At 38.5% G+C, this 21,292-nt stretch overlaps 1 protein-coding gene across 1 annotated transcript in view; it reads right to left on the minus strand.

The window, feature by feature from the left end:
* The window catches only part of ATP1B3 (ATPase Na+/K+ transporting subunit beta 3), a 42,649-nt gene that overhangs the window by 2,006 nt on the left and 19,351 nt on the right, over positions 1–21,292 (minus strand). The window contains exons 2-6 of the mRNA XM_079921524.1: positions 21,052–21,180; positions 16,611–16,718; positions 10,940–11,124; positions 8,165–8,215; positions 1,879–1,965 (exon numbers count right to left, since the gene is read on the minus strand). Of these exons, the coding sequence (XP_079777650.1) occupies positions 1,879–1,965; positions 8,165–8,215; positions 10,940–11,124; positions 16,611–16,718; positions 21,052–21,180 (560 nt within the window). The remainder of the gene's footprint in view (positions 1–1,878; positions 1,966–8,164; positions 8,216–10,939; positions 11,125–16,610; positions 16,719–21,051; positions 21,181–21,292) is intronic.

Here is a 21,292-nt window from a genome sequence, read left to right on the forward strand (position 1 = left end):
TCCCTCTTTTGGAAGGCCCTTTTATTTCAATAATTTCTAGTTTTCCTGCATTGTGATCAGAAAGTATTGTTGTAATATATTTCTATTTTATGAAACTTGAGCATGCATTTTTTATGATAAAGTTTTGTGACTGTTCTGGGTGTCTGAGAAGGATATGTATTGTATCTATCTACATATTAGTATGTTTGATAAACATGCAGAAGATCTACCTCACTGATTATGTTACTTAGGTTTCTAACATCCTTACTTATGGTTGCTGTGTGACTTGGTACAAAAATATACTCAAAATTGTTTTGCCATCACTGTGGTTTCTAAATACAATTCTTCACTAAAAGGAACTAGGGGCTGATTCCAGGGCTGAGGCAGGGAAAGTACAAGAAGAACCTGGAACATCTTGTGGTGCCAGAAAGTAAGGAAGTGCTATAGGAATCAAGGGAACATGTCTAAAGGACACAGGAGCCAGAGCCAGCCCGAAGGTCTCCCACCAGCCAAATCTGGGACAACATTAGCACCAAAATAAATGATTATAACATATAACCCCTGAATTAAATAAGAATCCATGAGAATATACTGATATAAATAAATAAACAGTGGAGAAGGAAAAGCTCTTCCTTACAGTGGAATGCCAACTAGTAAATGGAAAAAGAAAAGATGAAATTAGAAAAAACATTTGAGAACAATTCTATTAGTAACTGATTGTGGAAAGAATTGACAAATGCTAAAGTTATAGGAGAAATAATTTTATAAATTCTCCAAGTATTCTCCCCACATGATACTTACAAAGAAAAAAAAAAGTATAACTTTACATTAGGGAAACCTGGCTGACACCACCCTAACAAGGTTTACATCACCATTAATGGGACTCAACACCACGTCCCTCCTGATATGCTATTCTGAAAAGGACATAACATTTCTTCTGAGGCATTCCTGCCAAAAATGTACAACCTACATTTAATCATGAAAAACATCAGATAAACTCAAACTGAGGAACATAAACCAACAAAGTAAGCCAAAAAAGGCCTGTACTCATTTCTGAAGAGCTCAAGGGCATGAAACAGACAGATGGAGGAACTGTTCCAGGTTATAGGTGAATAACAGTGTAACATCCTAGACCAGGAAAAAACTTTTTTTTTTTTTTTTACAATAAAGGACATTATTGGAACAACTGGTGACATTTCAACAAGATCTGTAGATTAGATAATAGTACAGTATCAATGCTAATGGTTATATATGATAATGTCCTTATTTTTAGGAAATTTAATGTAAAGAGCATTTAGTGTAAAGAGGCACCATGTTTATCACTGAGTGCCAATGATGGTTCAGGGGAAAAATTATATATATATATATTTTACATACATATACATACATATATGTGTGTATATATATATATATATGGAGACTAATAAGACAAATGGGAGATCTGTGTAAAGGGTCTATAGGAACCCTTTGTACTATTCTAGCCACTTTATGTTTAAAATCATTTCAAAATAAAAAGTTTACTAGTATACATACAAAATGCTATTTATATACATATACTTAAAGAAAAACTATGGAAGAAATTACGCTACAGTAATAGTTATCTCTGGATAATGACTTCTTTACTACTTCTCTATATTCTTTAAATAAGCACACCCTAAGAAATGAAAGAGGAAACTGTATTTTGAAACTAATCATCCTTTAACTTAGCTGCTTCGGTTTTGTGTTTGTAGTTAAGATCTGGAGTCTCCATTTGCCATCACCATTTGTATTTAAAAACCAGAATAGATGATGCACACGTTACATAGGGCATACGTCTACCTAATCCAGACAACTGGCATTTTAATACAGACTACCAATTTTCCAAGAGTCACTACCACTTAAGAACTTCTAAATACTTACATGCAGTTTTTTCCCATAATATGGAAAATATTTTAAATCTATCATTCCATTGGAAGGATAAGTTGACAGCAATGCTGTATTTTCACCCTAAAGTTGAAAACAAAACAAACCCTTTTTAGGTCACAAAGAATAGCTTTTAAAAATGTATTTTTATTAAAGCAGTATCAGTTATGGACAGTATGAAAAAACTACAATGTTGCTCCAACTGCATTCACCACAAGTGTATTTTTGAAAAGAGACTTACTCATGTTGACTTAAACCGTTTGACACAAACTATCCTGATTTCCTAATATATCTTATATACTTTTCCATGACAGTCCCTTTAACTTACAGCCAGATCTACTCATGCAATGTCTGTAAAATCTTATCTGCCTTCCAACTACCAAATGCCAGTTCTCCAGCCACTGACAGCAGGAATGCACAAGTAGGTCTGGGACCAATGAATCCTAAAATGAATAAAATATTGTGCTTCCAGACTGGAAAGCAATAGCTGCCACACCTAGAAGGTACCACTCAGGCCTGGGAGGCAGCAGGTCCAAAAGTTTCACATGATTAACAACCATGATAACTGTAACCAGAGGTGGAAACTATGATGCAGCTGACACACTGTTGGGGAAAATTTAAAGTACTCCAAGGAATACCCTTCTTAACTAATTTAAATACCACATTTCCCTTGAATAATTTTTACGGGCACATGTAAATCAGTTAGAGGTATTATATGTCTACTGCAATTATATTCCACGTATTAAAAAAGCTGATACAGGAACTTCCCTGGCGGTCCAGTGGTTAAGCCTCTGCGCTTCCACTGCAGAGGGCACGGATTCCATCCCTGGTCAGGGAACTAAGATCTGGGATGCCGCTAGGCACAGCCAAAAAATAAATTTAAACAAACAAACAAGCAAACAAAAAACTGACACAACAAAAAAGAAACAGACTCTCAGATATAGAAAACAAATTAGTAGTTACCTTTGGGGAGAGGGAAGGGGAGAGGGGCAATATAGGGGTAGGGGATTAAGAGGTACAAACTACCATGTATAAGATAAATAAGCTGGGCTTCCCTGGTGGCACAGTGGTTGGGAATCCGCCTGTCAATGCAGGGGACACAGGTTTGAGCCCTGGTCCAGGAAGATCCCACATGCCGCGGAACAACTAAGTCCGTGCGCCACAACTACTGAGCCTGCGCTCTAGAGCCCGTGAGCCACAACTACTGAGCCCGCGTGCCACAACTACTGAAGCCCACGTGCCTACAGCCTGTGCTCCACAACAAGAGAAGCTACCGCAATGAGAAACCTGCTCACCGCAACAAAGAGTAGGCCCCACTCACCGCAACCAGAGAAAGACCGCATGCAGCAATGAAGACTCAACGTAGCCAAAAACAATAAATAAATAAAATAAATTTATAAAAAAATAAAAATAAAAAAGCTACAAGGATAAACTGCACAGCACAGGGAATATATATTTTATAATAACTATACTTGAAGTATAATATTTAACAATTGTGAATCACTGTGTTGCACACCTGAAACTTATGTAATATTATAAATCAACCGTACCTCAAAAAAAAACTGATATACAAGATAATGATACAAATCTAGTATTCTTCTTGAAAAATAAGCAATATATGAAAATTCTCATGTAACACATTCTGAGTAGACCCAATATTAATGACTGTCACTTTTACACATACTGAGTAGATGACAGACAACAATGATTAAAATCAGTGGCAACTTCACAAAGCACTAATTAAAATAAAACGTTACTAAATGTTTGCATTCTAGATTTGAATAAACGAATTTCTACTTTTGAAAGCATACATGAAACACTATAGCAAAACTAAGAATCTTCTCTAAGGGAAGCGGTACTCTGCTTACTTCCCTTAACCACCACGAAGCAGCAGATGTGCATGGGGTGAGAGAAACACATGGACAAGCGACACAGGCAAGACAGCAAAGCATAAAGCGATGACAACCCACAAAAAGGGCAAGTTCTAACGATCCAGATCAACAACACGTAAAAAGAACAGGAGAGGGGCTTCCATGGTGGCACAGTGGTTAAGAATCCGCCTGCCAACGCGGGGGACATGGGTTCGAGCCCTGGTCAGGGAAGATTCCACATGTCGTGGAGCAACTAAGCCCACGTGCCACAAGTACGGCACGCCTAGAGCCTGTGCTCCACAACAAGAGAAGCCGCCGCAATGAGAAGCCCGTGCACTGCAAGGAAGAGCAGCGCCCGCTCAAACGAAGACCCAATGCAGCCAACAATAAATTTATAAAAGAAAAAAAAAAAGAAGAACAGGAGATAACAAGGCTAAGGGAAACTGCAGAAGCCATTTTTCATTCACTATTCAAACATCACCCTACGTTTGTACTCCTTAATTTAAAAAAAGTCTAAAAAGAATCTAAAAAGGAGTGGATATATGTGTATGTATAACTGATTCACTTTGCTGTACACCTGAAACTAACACAACATTGTAAATCAACTATACTCCAATAAAAATGAAAAACAAATTGAAAAAAACCAGAATACATGCTAAAAAGAGTCTAAAGTAACATTTTATATAGGAGAAAAAAATAGTCACTTTGACATAAGTACTTTTGTACATTACTTTTTTTTTTTTTTTTTTTTGCGGTACGCGGGCCTCTCACTGCCATGGCCTCTCCCACTGAGGAGCACAGGCTCCGGACGCGCAGGCCCAGCGGCCATGGCTCACGGGCCCAGCCGCTCTGCGGCACGTGGGATCCTCCTAGAGCGGGGCACGAACCCACGTCCCCGGCATCAGCAGGCGGACTCCCAACCACTGCGCCACCAGGGAAGCCCCATTAATTACTTTTAACCAATTTTTCCTTAATAATTCATAGAAACACAGAGATGTTCCCCAAAATGTAAAAGGTTTTCTTTAATTAATTAATTTATTTATTTATTTTTGGCTGTGTTGGGTCTGTTGCTGTTCACGGGCTTTCTCTAGTTGTGGCGAGCCGGGGCTACTCTTCACTGCGGTGCGTTAGCTTGTCATTGCGGTGGCTTCTCTTGTTGCAGAGCTCGGACAGCACTCGGGCTCAGTAGTTGCGGCACGTACGTGCGGGCTTCAGTAGCTGTGGCGCACGGGCTTAGCTGCTCCGCGGCATGTGGGATCTTCCTGGGTCAGGGATTGAACCCATGTCCCTGGCGCTGGCAGGTGGATTCTCAACCACTGTGCCACCAGGGACGTCCTGGGTTACAGTTTACTGAGCACTTCAGTGTGCATTTTCAGCCACATACCACACTCAGTTTATATTTACCTCATTTAGGCCTAAAACCCTTAAGTGTGTAGGATCAGTTATAGAGAGGGGAACTGAGGCTCAGAGTTATGGTCACCTGCTCAATTAATTGTTCTACGGGTTTGTGCCTAAGCCATCACGTTGGCAGACTTTTACTTAAAATTAACATTTAGAAATTGTGAAATAATGAAATGCATATCTGAACAATGATGAGGTACTTTACGGTGAAGCTACATGTCATGGTTCTCTAAGTATACGAATGGCATCATATTGGAAACCATGAGCAACTAAGTCCAAGAGTCTATTAGCAGTCACTGCGTTCCACTGAAAACAAAATAAAGGTTTAAAACTAATGTATTTTGGTTCTACTGTAGAGTCATCACCTGTAAATAACTTGAAGAACACACACCAAATGTTCTAAGCAGTGCTTAACTCTGGGTAGCATTTACCAAATGTTTTCCTTCTGCATTTTTCTAAATTTTCTTAAATGAACACGATTCACTTTTGTAAGAAAATTTAAAAAAACACTAATGACATAAATATGAATATTACATCTTTTGCAGGAACCACCCTTTAAAATTAAAGGCCACCTCTAAAAGCATGTTCTGTCATCAATGTTTTAGTGTTTCCAGGACTCTTAACTTGTATGAAAGCAATTAAAGGACTGCCCCAGTGGCACAGTGGATAAGACTCCACGCTCCCGATGCAGGGCGCGGGGGTTTGATTCCTAGTCAGGGAACTAGATCCCACATGCGTGCCTCAACTGAGTTCGCATGTCACAACTAAGGAGCCCACGTGCTGCAACTAAGGGGCTGGCAAGCTGCAACTAAGGAGCCCACCTGCTGCAAGTAAGACCAGGCCCAACCAAATAAATAAATAAATAAACAAAAACAAGACAAAAAAAATCCTTATAAATAAAAGCAGATCAAAGTTAAGAATACAAGACAAAATAAAAGACAAATGTATTATATTAAAATTAAGTCAACTAAAGAATTTACACTAAGAACACTTGATTATAGACAAATCTAATGGAAAATAGCAATATGGTGATATGCAGTAAATGTTGCCATCTGTTCACAGAGCCACACCTCGAAAATTTATGGATTCTACCTGATTACTCCTTTGTGACTAGCCTACGAGTAAAATGCAGTTTTACAAAGATTTCCTCCAATTTTGTGTTTTTTCTAAAAACAAAAATATTCCACAACTAAATAAACAAAACAAAAACCCCATCTATCATTTTGATTATTTTATGTACTTTCCACACAACTCTTCAAAGCAAAAGGGGCAACAAATTGAAATCTGAGTCATTAGACCAGATGTTCCTCCAACTATTCTAGAAGTTCCCCCAACTATTCTAGAATAGTTCCCCCAACTGTTCTAGAAGCAAAAGATACATAACAGATAACAAGGAGAAAAATCCATTTATAATCCTAAGCGAAGAGTTAACACGGAGGAGTTTATACTGGCCAAAGGCTTACAGAATTGAAACCTTAGGAAGGGAGTGGAAGGCTTTTGTCCTTCTGGCTGTGTGTGTGTGTGTGTGTGTGTGTGTGTGTGTTTTCCTTTCTTGATGGTGTTGGCTCCACAGACCCACTGTTCCAAGTATATCTACATTGTCTGCTCACATGCAGAGGCAAAAGTTCCTGCACACAGGACGCTCATAAAATCAGCACTTCCACCTGGCTGAAGGCTCACAGCCAGCCTCGGGAACCTTCTACTGGAAAGAATTGCAAGCAAGGGGGATCACAGAGTTACACAATACATTTCCTAAATCTGTCTTGTAGGTGTAACGTTTTCTCCTGTTTTGAGATGACAGTAGAAGCTCACTAGATTTTTAGAAGGATTTGTATACCAAGAAAAACTCAGCTTAGATGCAGCATCTGGTTTTAAGTGAGGTTCTGATTTTTTAATCCAAGTTTCCTGCTGAGCTGACTATGGCATAAGGAGATAAAGTGAGCTGCCTATGGTCACACATGCATACTTCAACCGAGATGAGAAAAACACAAACTTCCCAGCTTTTCATTCTATTCTAAATCGTGAATAAATACTCAAAATAAATCAATAAGGATATTCTAAAGCAGGAGTTCTCAGAGTGTGGGTCCCAGACTAGCAGCATCACCATCACTTGGAAACTTTAGTTAAAAACGCAAATTCTGCAGCCTCACCCCGGACCTACTGAGTCAGAAACTGCAGAACTGGGACCTAAGAAACCCTCCAAGTGATTCTGATGCATGATCAGATTTGAGAACCACCCAGCAAGAAGTTTCTGCCCAAATAAGAAATCCATTCATCGTTAAAAGGGATTACAGTTTTCTTTGGCAAACAACTTTAGAAGTGATTTCAATGTAACATTTCAAGTAAGACACTTCTGACATATTAACTGGAGCTGGAATGCTAATATTTTACACAATGATAAAATTAAATTTAGAACTTAACAGTTTCTCCTGAGAACTCTTACCCATCATTTACATATTTGTCTTAGTTGAACTTTGCAGCATGGAGAGAAAACAAAAGAAATTATGAAAGGAAAACAGCACAGTGCTCTGGAAAAAATAAAGTAGGGATGAGAGAGCAAAATAATGCCTCCTTAAGGAAAATGTACCATGTTTTTCATTAAATCTCAGATGCCACTGATGTACACCAATTTATGTACTATTAAGAAAGAAAAAATCTTATACACTATTAAGTCACTATCAGTTATAAGGCCAACCCCAATTTTGGTGTTATCAAGCTAGAAAAAAGAAAATGAATCTTAAAATCAGTGAAATATGGTATATGTAAATATAAAGGCAAAGTATGTGAAATCAAATGCACATGGAAAATAAGTCTTTTTGAATTATTATTAGCAAACAGAGAAGGGCTACCCCCAAAGGTTGGTGGAGTTTCATTCTTCTAAGAATGGGACTACAATGGACTTTAAAAATGTGACAGGGAAGAAAAAAATGACTAAATTCATTAGACTTTTAAAGTATTTTTAAGATACACTAAGGTTTTAACAGAAGTTGGGTTATTTTCTGAATACTAACCTTCAAAATACATTCTATCCTTGGTTCTCCTTGAGGCTTTAATCCAATTATCTAAGGTAAAGAAACATTGATTAACTGAAACATCACAACTGTACACAACAGAACGTCTTCCTTCATTGCTGGGGACACGGGTGGGAGGGTTGAGATGAACACTAACACTGCATTAAAACCCTGTTACCTCTGCCTTTTACTTTAATTTTATTTTAGAGGATTAGAACAGACTTTTCAATACAATAATCTTACCAATTATCTATCTTATTATAGTACTAGGACAATTTAGAAAATAAATCAGTTATCAACGAATTGACCAAAACACAGCATTGCACTTTGCTACCCTAAAACAAGAAATAAACAGAAACCTTTACATTTCGTTATTTATATGAACACATCATTAATGCAAGTAAGAATGGCAAAGGCGTAATATAATAACTGTTCTTCATGAAAATATATTAGGTCACAACGCTACCATGTTTCCATAAGGCTTCCACAGAGCCCTGTTGTATTTCACATCTATCTGTTCTACAAAACACATACGCTTAATGAATCCCATTTTGAGGACTCGCACAGCACCACTCAGTTCTATGTAATGAGGCTTTCATTTATGTGGTTGATATAACTAACTCTGTATGAATGATAACAGATATTTATCCATATATTTTATGAGAGGATTTTTTGTCCTTTTGAATTATATGCATTTTAATTTATATTTTATAATTTTATAATTTATATACATTTTAATGTGAATGCCTGTAAAATGTAAGTACTCCTCCCGAAAGACAGGTATTGTTGCAACCGAAATAATAATTTCAAGAGCAGTAACTATCCGTGCCCTTGCAATGATTTTGGAACAAACTATACTGGGATGAAATGCCCTGCTACACCCTTATGCAACATGTCACTGCCGATCCCTGTGTGCCTGATGATGCCTTCCTGGCATGCCTGTGAAGTTCTGCCCTATCGGCAAGTATAATCTCACATCCTCATCATTCAGAGGACATACTGACAAAGAAAACAAACTCAGAAGGTTGGTCCTGTGGCAGATGGAACTGGAATTTCTTCTCTTGGCTTTATATTGGGAACAGATTTTCCATCAATCTAGGTGTTGTGAAGATACTCCTAGGAGGCAGGGATTACAAAAGGCATCCCTGTGGGAGGGAATGGGTTTACTTCATCTTACAAGCTAGATCACCTGGCTTCACATTACAGTTGGCCCTCCCTATTGGGGGGGGGGGGTTCCACATCTGCAGGATTCAACCAATCGCAGATCAAAAACATCTGGGGGAAAAAATTCCAGAAAGTTCCAAAGAGCAAAATTCGAATTTGCTGTGTGCTGACAACTTTTTACACAGCACTTACACTGAATTAGGTATAAGTACTCTAGAGATGCTTGAGTACACAGGAGGATGTGCGCAGGTTATATGCAAATACTACGCCATTTTATATAAGGGACTTGAGCACCTCCAGATTTTGGTGTCCTCAGGGGTCCTAGAATCAATTCCCCACAGATATCGAGGAATAAACTATCTGGGTTTCTTGTGTGGATTGTGAAAACCCATTTCTACTTTATTTAACAGTATGTGGTATGTATGAGCTCCCTAGCATTTCTGAGGAAAGTAGGGGTCCCCTTGAAATAGTTGTTCAGATTGCTCCCACTTCCAGGCCTACCCATCTTGCCTTCAGTTTCACCTCCACTTTGTTAACCTTAGTTCCTAAGTTTTGCTAAAATATCCCATTAAATGTTTATTGAGCGCCTACTATGTGCCAGGCAATGTTTCAGAATGATTTCCGGAGTGCTATGAGATAATCAGAAACTGTCGCTGTCCATGGGGACAGGGGAAAGAGAGGCTGGAGGGAAGCCAGTCTGGGCGCTTAAGGGTCTAGCTGGCTCTCCCTACAGGGAAACTCCTTATTTAGCAGTGCCAACTTCAGAAGATTCAAGTTTTAGTTTTATTAGGGATGGTAACTTTAGTGATATGTAAACTCAAGCCCTTGAGAGGTCTGCACCTGTTTAGGAAATTGCCTTTTCTCTGCGTAAATGACCAGGAATTACCTCATTCTTCAAGGGAGACCATACAGGCCTCAACAGGTTAACTCTATCAGAACACAACTCTGCAGTACCATTTATAGAGCAGGAAGGCACAGGGTCTGGAGATCACTTCATTATGCAAGGAAGGCATCTTCCTTTTGCACAATGACTCCACAACATTGTTACTTAGATGTAGAGCACATTAGCTTCTTGGTTTGCTAATGGCTATACAATTCAGGCACTTTCTCTGGACAACATGGCAAGATGCTGCTGGGTTCATTTTAATGCAAATTTATCTCTATTTCTACTATTTAATTACATAGACATATACTATAAAGCTATGCTTTGCTACTAAATATTCAGAAAAAGTTAAATAAGCCAAAACTTTGTAAGTTTGCCGTGGGATTTTAAATTACATTGCCACACAGGATGCAAAGATGAGCACAGCACATTAACACAACCATGCTGTGGGCATGATCCCCAGAATACCTGATCCCTGAAGCTCTGATCTACGCTTAAGTGCATACAGCTAGTTCCAAAAGAGAAAAACTGAAGTTGCGTTACTCCCTAATTTATGACTAATCTATAAACCAATTGTTTTTTTCTGTATTAATTTTCCAAAGGTCAATATCACTGTTAGCTTTTTACACAAGCTACCACCAAGTGAGAGAGCACTGAATAAACAGTTGCCAGCTTCTTAATAGAAGAGATTTGGAAAAAGCAGCCGCAGCAATAAATTATGTACATACTCTGTTCATTTTCACAAGAATACAAGGGCGTCCTGTGGAGTAGCCAAACTCGGGATCATCCACACCACTGCACGCTTCAAGTAAGACAAGAGGAAACTGACACGAAGTATATTCTGGACCCTTCTTCTCAGAAAGCGCTCCACTGGGACAATCTGTGAGATTCTTCTGTTCTTCTAAGCCATACGCTAAAAAGGAAACAGCCAAAAAGGACCTTAAACACAACTAGAAATATATCATCCTTTGGACAACATTCTTCAAAGACAAAAACAGCAATGCCATTTACTGGAAAATTTTAGGGAAAGAATGTTAAGTCTGTTCCTTTAAAGTCCGATTGCTGTCTAGCGCTTTGCAGTTTATTTCATTTCAATACAAACTGGGTGACAGATTTCTTTTGTCACCATTAGGTGGCACTAGCCACGGCTACAGCATTACCTGAACGCCCGCGATGCTCTTGGCCCAAAAGATACAATGGTGAGGACATAAAAACGCATTACCTCTGCCCTTATGGAGGTAATTTACAGTGTAGTGGGTAAGACAGGTGTTGAGGATAAAATCATAAATGAAGGGCCTAAAGAAAGGTGTACATGTGAGTTAACGTTAGCTTACAAAAGGGTGTTTTCAGCAGAGATGGAGGTAACAAGATAGATCCAAAGGGGATGAAGGAGTAAAATGGTTACAACTTGGAGATAGGGAAGGAAGGAGAGGGAGACAATTCAACAATTTTTCGAATGTTTGCTGTGCACTTGACACACTGTTAGACAAAAGGGGCACAACGGGGAGCCAGTCTGCTGTGGACCCTGCCCTCAATGAGCTTAGGCTACTGCAAGGCACTCACTAATAAACACGGTGCCACAATGCCTCAATAAGAACTGTTGGTGTGTGGGTATAAATGGTACCAGAAAAAGGCCAGCCTAAAATGAATTCAACCAAAAACAGGAACCAAAATTTCAAAGTACTCACATATACTTATTTAACTTTATTTATTTATTTAAATTTATTTAAATTTGTTCATTTGCTTGCTTGCTTGCCATGCCACGAGGCTTGTGGGATCTTAGTTCCCAGGCCAGGGACTGAACCCAGGCCCCAGCAGGGAAAGTGCTGAACCACTGGACCACCAGGGAAGTCCCAAAGTAAACACATTTAAAAGGAAGTATGATCTTTCCCTTAAAAAAAAAAAAAAAGTCAAAAATTTTGGTTTCAACTTTTATTTATCAAAAATTAGGATATCATGGGAACTATGTACCCATTAAATAGCCAAGAATGACTCAGGTATTGGGGAGGGGGGATAGGAGTAAACTTTTAAAACAAAACAGTACCACTGACATTCGTCACTCCTTTTTGACTTTTGTGGCACAATCATGAATGTCATTTGGCAGAAAATATTCAAGGCCTACATCAGTTTCCTCCAAGGGCTTCTCCTGCATATACTCTGTTGGTACAGTTCATCAGGGACCATTTTTGTATGATGCCAACTTCCACTTCTACAAAACACCGCTCTAAGTCAAGGAGTTGGATGAATGGTCAGAATATGAAGACCCCTGCTCAGCACATGATGGGAACAGAGAAAGGTGACCATTCCCAGAGAGAGCACAGAACCCCACATTCCTGAGGAAAGCCTAAAGTAAGATAGAAAAAGGTGCAGGTAAACGGCGGCGGGGGGACCTGAAAGATAATTTGAACAATATAAGATTTTAAACTCTAATTAGTATTCAAGGGGGGAAAAAAAAACCAACCCAGAGCAGATAATGTATCTTTTAACAAGAGACGGTATCTTTTAAACACCAGAAAGGCATTCCTAAGAGCAACAATGACAATTCAAAGTTTAAAAAAAGGGAGGGGGGAGGGCGTGCTGAACATTGAAGATCTAAAAGTAAATCCCCAGTATAATAAAGCAAAAGTAGAAAATGAGAGAAAAACAAGAGATCCAAAACCCAACAACTAACAGAATAGCTCTAGAAAGAGAACCAGAAAACTGAGGTGAGGAAATTTTCAAGTAATAATAGTTTCCTCAACTGGAGAATCTAACTCTTCATCTCGAAAGACCCCATCAAGTTTCCTACAAAGTGATATTTCAGAGACTGACACCAACACTTGGAAATTTTAGAACCCTATGGAAATACATTTAAAAACAAAAACAAAAAACACTGTTGAGCAGAAAAAGGCAAATACAAAGGAACTAAAATTATATACACAGCTAAACTAGAACAATAAAAGCAGAAGTCATTTTCAGAAATGAAAGGATTAAAAACCTACATTCCATGTATCTTAAAAAATTTTTTTAAATTTAAATACAAATTGAGATATAATTCACATATAACATGTTTCATGTGTACAACACAATGAATGCTTGAATATTTGTACACATTGTGAAATGATCACCACGATAAGTCTAGTTAACATCTTGTCGCTATGTATAGTTACAAATTTTTTTCTTGTGATGAGGACTTTTAAGATCTACTCTCTTAGGAACTTCCCAATAGGCAATACAGTAGTGTTAACTAGCGTCACCATGCTGTACATTACATCCCCAGGGCTTATTTATTTCTAACTGGAAGTGTGTACCTTTTGACCTTCCTTCACAACTTCAGCCCAGCCCCCTGCTGCCTCTGGCAACAACCAATCTATCTGTTCTCTGCATCTATGAGCTTGGTTTTCTTATTTGTTTCTTAGATTCCACATATAAGTGAGATCATTTGGTATTTGTCTGTTTATTTCACTTAGCATCATGCCCTTTAGGTCCATCCATGTTGCTGCAAATAGTAAGATTTCATTCTTTTTTTATGGCTAAATAGTATAGTGGTATATATACAATGGAAGAGTATTCATGTATCTTTTCTTACAAAGTTATTTGAGAATATACTCCATCAAAACTAGGGAATAAATAAAGAAAAAGAATGCAGGAGGCAAGAAACAGTGAATCCAATCCGAAAGGGATCAAACGAACTCCCCAAATGACAGCTGGGTGGTAGAAGCCCTAGACAGAAACCAGTACAGACTGCAGCAGAGGGGAAGGACTCTAGGGAGGAGTTCTCCAGAGAAAAGGGACGTAAGAGAACTCTCAAACGATAGTATACAAATAAGGGAGTTAGACAAGAGTCTCTACAGATGGTAGAATATGACGTAAAGACAAGTATAAGAAGGCAACCAATAATGAAAATAAAACAGTAATTCAATTACTTTTGATTTGAGATTAGGGGAAGGTGTGAGGCATGTGAGCTAAATCCTCATTTAACATGGCAGGAAGTAAAGACAATGTATAAAAGTGATAAATCAAGAGCCAGCAGATTGCATTTAAAGATACAGAAGAAAAAGTTCAAAAGTATGAAGTTATTTCCTGTTGAAAATGTATCCAGAATCAGACGATTTCTCACAGCCTCACTGCTCCTGACCTTGCCACTATCTCCACTCATCTAGGTGACTGCAACGGCCTCCTAACCAGCTTCCCTGATTCCCCTCTACAGTCTAGTCTCAAAAAACAGCCTGAGTGATCCTTTAAAAATCTGAGATGATGTTATTCTCTGCTTAAGAACCTCCATCTTGGTCACTGTGAAAGTCAAAGAACTGAACAACAGCCTCTAAGGCCTACACAATCTGGTCCTCCTTTAACTCCCTGACCTCAATCTCCTACTACTCTCTCCCCACTTACTCCATCCAGCCCCTCTGACTTCCTTGATGAACGCTGAACACACTGGACATTGTGAGCCTCAGGGCCTTTGCACCTACTGCTGGGTAGTTCCATGGCTACTTCCCTCATCCTTAGATCTTTCCTCAAACATTCCCTTTCAATGAGGCCTTCCCAGACCACTCTGCTTAAAATTACAGCCCTCTCAACTCTCCCTATTTCCTTTCTCTGCCTTATTTTCCTCCACAGCACTTATTACCTTCTAACACACCACTAGATTATAAAAACTCCACGAACACAGAAACTTTGTTTGTTCATTGATGGAAATTAGAAGAGTGCTTGACACAAAAAAGACCCTCAAAAAGAAGTATTTGTTGAATAAAGGAACAGGACTACAGCTAGAACAGAGTACGGCAGGGAATTACTGTTCTACTTATACGCCTTTCTTTACTATTTGGTTCTCAAACCATGGATTATACTCTCACAAAAACATCTCCATTTAAATAATAAATATACATTTAACTTCCAAGGGAAAGAGATTTAGGACGGTAGGTAGAAGAAGACCAGGATCAAAAGGTTTTTGATTTAAGATAGGAGGGAGGTTGAGGATTTCTACATGTTGACAAGAAAGGATCCAACAGAGAGGCTAAACATATATGAGAAGGATTAGTAATTACCATAATGCTCGAGGCAGTGAGAGGGGATGAGATGCAAAACGTGACCCGGACAGGTGGACTTAGATAAGAGGAAGGGCAGCTCCCCGTGTCAGAGCAGGAGGAAAATCACAGACAAAAAGGCTGCAACTGAAGGCTGGTTTTACTGGTAACAAGGAAACTGGGGGAGTTTCCACCTGAGTATTTCTAGTTTCTCTTGAAGTAGGAAACCAGGTTATATGAAGAAAGTGAGTTATAGGGGAAAAGGTAAGGAGCTAGAGTTTTGAGTAGAGGCTGGAAATAATCCCTTCAGAGAATTACCCAGGGAAATTCAGCAGGATTGCCAGGCAGTAGATCCGATCCATTTGAGGGAGGTGATCAAGTATTCACAGTGCTAATTAGTCTTCAGAGGGCAGGCTCAAAGGAAGAGCTCCATCCAGGAATTACAGGGCTTCATCTAGGGGCATTGCACGGCTTCATCTACTTGCAAGTTTTATGACAAACGGACTAAGAGGCGAGGGATTTTAGAGTACTGGCTTAAGTAAAAATGAAATGAAGAACTATGGAATCGACAAGCTTGACCAGAAGGGCAGCTGAGCGGGGAGCGGCTGGGATAAAATAAAAGGGTCGGTGAACTGGAAGTCCCAGTGAGGGAGACAAAGAGCGAGGGCAAGTTAAGCAAACGAGAAGGTTGTATAGGGAGCCCCATCAGCGGCCGTGGCAATGGAGTCCTGCACATTCTAAGAAGCACTGCAGGAGAGCGTGGCTGAGGAAGAGCTGCGGCAGCCGTGAACCAAGAGGCCATGGCGCTTGATGGCTATTCGGGTGAATGTTGATACCGTGGAGTCAGGGCAGACAAAATGGAAGAGAAAACTGGGCCAGGACAGCTATTAGAAAGCACTGCAACCAGTAGCTCTGAAAAACTCACAACCGATACACAAACTTTTTTTCTTTTAATGAGGAACACCATTCATCGTCCCCACACCGCAAGCACTACACTGGACCCGAAGATCCAAATCCTTAGAGGCATCATTTTATAATATAGTTTTGCTCCATTAGTCACATGCTATTTGTTTTGATGCAGATATAAATGTTATGCTTCAATGAACCTACTTCATGTACTTATTAAAGGGTAGATTAAAAAAAAAATCAAATAAACTGCCCATTAGGGTTAGGCCCCTGTGCTTTCCGTAAGTCAGAATATGGACTAATCATAAATTCATCATGAATAACAGTAAATTCCACTTGCCAAGTCCTCTCAATTGACTGTGTTTAACAGAAAGAAAGAAAAAGGCAAGACAAACTCTAAGAATAATGTTTCTAAAAGTAATCATAATTTGGTACTAGTTTCTGTAATAACTAAAATTTTTAACTTACTCTAAAAAAACATACTTACGCTTTAGAAATTTCTTAAGGTCATTAATGTACCCTCTATAGGACTCTGGATTAGACACGCTGAATGAAAAATCCAATGCTGTCACCGGTTTTGGAAAAACCATAAGCCCTATAGAGATAAAAGAAAAGGGGGGAAATTAATTATAGCAATTCCCTTCTCTCCTTCCTTCTCCTTACTCTTATCTCTAAAAAGGAAGATCTCAGTAAATTTTGTGGAAATTGTTTTCACAGGTAGGTTGAAATTATCAAGAACCTCCCACTTCTATCTGACTACGAAGAGACATCTAAAATGAAAAAATTCCACATCTTCACAATCACCTCGGACATTACCAATTAGAAACCTCCTCTAAATCTTAGTTAGAATTGCTCTGTTCCTTAATTTAAAAGATGCAAGTTTTCCTTTGTACTTTCTACATTCATTTTCTATTAAATATTTTTAGGTTTTGCCAATTTGCCATTAATATAGAGAAAATTTTAGCAAATCAAAATCTAAGCACTTTGTCATTCAAATTACAACTGTATGAAAACATTCGTAAAGAAAGCTTACCTTATTCAGTGAAAGAGGCCTATACAATTTTAACTCTACAGTTAAATATTCTTCCTTCAATAATAAACACTGCTCGATAACTAAAATGTGGTTTTCTCATACTGAACTGACGCATAACCACCAACAATTTCACATTAGCAATCAACACCCATGTATATAGAATATGTTTGCATGAGTTTATTAACAGAAAATGTAAGCCTATTTATCTCTAACAATCAGGCTTCCAACTTTAAGCTTTCCTTGATTTAAAAGCATTAGATCAAAAGTGTGTCTGTACATGTATAACTGAGTCACTGTGCTGTACAGCAGAGATTGGCACAGCATTGTAAATCAACTCTACTTCATAAAAAAAATTGTTTAATTTAAAAGCATTAGATCTACATTCAGCCTTGCACAAAGGCTTAAACAAAAAAATCCTAAAATTCTCACTAGTTTCTAAACATTCCCCATATATCAAAGTTATTATAGATAAGCCTTGCATTGAATCTGAAAATAAATAACAAGGTTGTTTTAGTTTTCATTAAAATTGCTTTTGCTGTTTGCAACTAGAGAAAGCCTGTGCACAGCAATGAAGACCCAATGCAGCCAAAAAAAAAAAAAAATTGCTGCTCATAGACATCTAATTCGTTTTAGATCAAACCCAGTTTCTTTCAAATCCTAAATACTTGCCTTTGTTGATCTGCATGGTTCTTGAGTTAAACTACAATAGATCCGATGCTACTCAACTATGATGAAACACTCAATGTTCCCAAATGGCAGAGCAAATCTTATTCCATATACAGCACAAAAGAGCCCCAATTAGATTCCCCATTCACCTACTATCTCAACATACCAGATCACTTGGATTTGGAGGATCTCATATGCCTATTTTTCCTTACCCCTCCACCTACTACAAAATCAATAGTAACTTTCTGACTTTTTAATAAAAATGTTCAATGTAGAAATAAAACCTGACCATCCAGTATATGAAGTGACCATCTGTGTATGTCTGAAATTGTATGTTTCCATTTTTAAGGTTTTACAGAAGGAACAAGAAATAATATACTGTAAGTGAAAAAGTAACAGAATCAAGGCAGCTTATACATAACTGTATAAAAACACCCAACTTTAAGAAAAACCCAACTTTTAATAAAACATCCAGTTTGAAAGAAATTTTAAAGAAAAATATGAAAATGTCTGTGCTTTATAAAAAAAAGATTACATTCCTTTAACATGACTTATTTCTGTGGGAAGTTTTAAATGACTCAATTTACAAAAACTCTGTAGACCAGAATGTCTAAAACTGAGTTTCTGATACAAGTTACTTCTTAGATCTTGCTGAGCAATGCTCTTGGAGCCTTAGTTCATTTAACAGCCTGTTTGAAACTCTTAAGTAAAAAAAAAACACAGCAGGAATGTGCCGTATGGCTGCATTTTTTGACGCAGTACACCTACGTCCTCCAAATAAAGTCTTGGCTTACCCCAAACCATGAACATCAACAGAATGTGAAAACTACAGTAACTCTTACGTCTTTATAATTTAAACCACTGGAGCATGAATATGTGTGTATGCATGTGTGTGCATCTATAGGGGTGTGCATGGATGGTACGTGTTTATATCATATGCATGTATATGTTAATACACATACCAATTTCAAACTAGCATTTATTTTACCAGGTGCAAATACATTATTGAAATGATGCCATTTAAAAATATAAAACTTAGGGCCTCCCTGGTGGCGGAGTGGTTGAGAGTCCACCTGCTGATGCAGGGGACGCGGGTTTGTGCCCCGGTCCGGGAAGATCCCACATGCCACGGAGCGGCTGGGCCCGTGAGCCATGGCCACTGAGCCTGCGCGTCTGGAGCCTGTGCTCCGCAACGGGAGAGGCCGCAACAGTGAGAGGCCCGCGTACCGCAAAAAAAAAAAAAAAAAAAAAAACACTTGAATATGGTCATTGTTAAAAAAAAAAAAAACCTTAGAAAAAAGAAGTAGAAATAAAATTTAATTACCCATAATTCCTTTATGAAGAGAAAATCATATTTAACAAACTAGTATACATTCATCTAATATTATATTGATATATAATATGAATACGTGTGCATATATATTTGTTTATTTGAACTAATATTAAGTTTTTAAGTACTATAATACACTTGGTGAATGATTTTAAGGAACTCAGTTTAAAATTATATACTTAAAAAAGTATATTGAACACATTTTACTGCTTTTATTATTCATGAAATTATAAATGGTTTAATATTTCTGAAATAGATCAGCTTATGTTCAACAGTAATAGTCACATAACTTAAGGCAGCAAGAGAAATAATTATCTTAGAATTCATCTAGGTAGAAAGAAAACAGGGCTACAATGAAAGATGAGGAAAAAATTAGCATGGAGCTGGTCTCAGATACATGGTCAAATAGACCAAAAGAGTTATTCATGATATTTAGATAAATATTAGCTGCAAACAAAGGAAAAAGCCATTAGAACAAACTTTTTAAGAAAACTGGTTGGGGAAACTGGTTCAATCTCGCTGCTGATATAGCTGAGAAGTCCATGCAGTGGCCAAGGATCTAGGCTAGGGTTCCTCAGCCGTGGGCCTAATGACATTCTGAACTAGATGATTCTTTGTTGTGGGAGGTTGTCCCATGCACTATAGGGATGTTTAGCAGCACCCCTGGCCTCTACTCACAGTAGCACATCTGCAGTTGTGACAACCAAAAATGTCTCCAGACAGTGCTGAATGGCCTTGGGGGGCAAATCACTGCTGGAAGAGAACCACTGCTGCAGACAGAAACCTCCTGCTGCAGACTCCCACCTTCCCTGGCCTGCATGCCCACTCTGCCTGCTGCCCAAATCACGCTCCTCCATGGAGAGCCGTCCCTTTGCTGGCATCTCTGGACGTTGTTTATATTTCTGGGAATTAGATACGCTGGAGTTCTGCACATTATTGTTATTTACTAGCACTTTGAGGACAAGGGCCGTGTGCACCAACAAAAGCGCAGCTAACATTCAAAGACCAACTGTTTAAAAAGAATAAAATCAGGAAGGAGAAAATGTGACTTAAACAAGTGCTCCAGGTTAAGATTTTCTTCCGTACGAAGGTACATTCTCCAGTATCCTAGAGGAAATTTTTTTCCCTAAGACAATCAATAGAGAATAATTCAACATATTAAGAGTATACTCATTTTATTCTCTATTGACTTCTTACCATTTCCACACTAAGCAATTAAAAACACGAAGCATGGGGCTTCCTTGGTGGCGCAGTGGTTGAGAGTCCACCTGCCAATGCAGGGGACACGGGTTCGTGCCCCGGTCCGGGAAGATCCCACATGCCGGGTAGCGGCTGGGCCCGTGAGCCATGGCCACTGAGCCTGCGCGTCCGGAGCCTGTGCTCCGCAATGGGAGAGGCCACAACAGTGAGAGGCCCGTGTACCGCAAAAAAACAAACAAACAAACAAACAAAAACATGAAGCATGTATTTTACAAGACCAATGCTCTAACCCACACCAGAGCTGAAATATATACTTCATAAGTAAATTACTCAGAGCAAAGTGAAATTACTACACAATATTCATAAACACCATTCATAACTATAACTATATTCATCAATCTGGCTTCACTTTAACTCTCAATATTCATTTCCGCTTACTCTTGGCAAAAGACTCAAGATTTATCAGCCAGGGTTTTGTATCACTGTGTAAATATTAAAGGTTTTTATATCAGTATGTAAATATTAAAGGTCTTTATATCACTATGTAAATATTAAACAACAAACAAAATCAAAACTTTCACATTATCTAACCCTAAAGTTTAACATCTTCTACTGGCTATGTAATACAGACTTACGGAGAAGATAAAAGTATAACCCAATTTTGTTAGAAGCCATGATAATCACAACATAATTAATTACCTGGACTAGGAATCTGGTCACGATATTTTGGAACCTCATCGTTCAGAGTTTGAAGCATAGCCCACATTGTGAATGTAAAGAGTGCAGCCAGGAACCCATAAAAGACTAGGTAGAAGAGCAAGATCAAACCTGTAAAAGAAAATAAAACTCATCAAGTTGAAGATATACACATTGTGTGTGTGTGTGTGTGTGTGTGTGTGTGTGTGTGTGTGTGTGTGTGTGTGTGTGTGTGTGTGTGTGT

The sequence above is a fragment of the Stenella coeruleoalba genome (assembly GCF_951394435.1).
Source record: "Stenella coeruleoalba genome assembly, chromosome: 5".
In the NCBI taxonomy this organism is placed as follows: domain Eukaryota; kingdom Metazoa; phylum Chordata; class Mammalia; order Artiodactyla; family Delphinidae; genus Stenella; species Stenella coeruleoalba.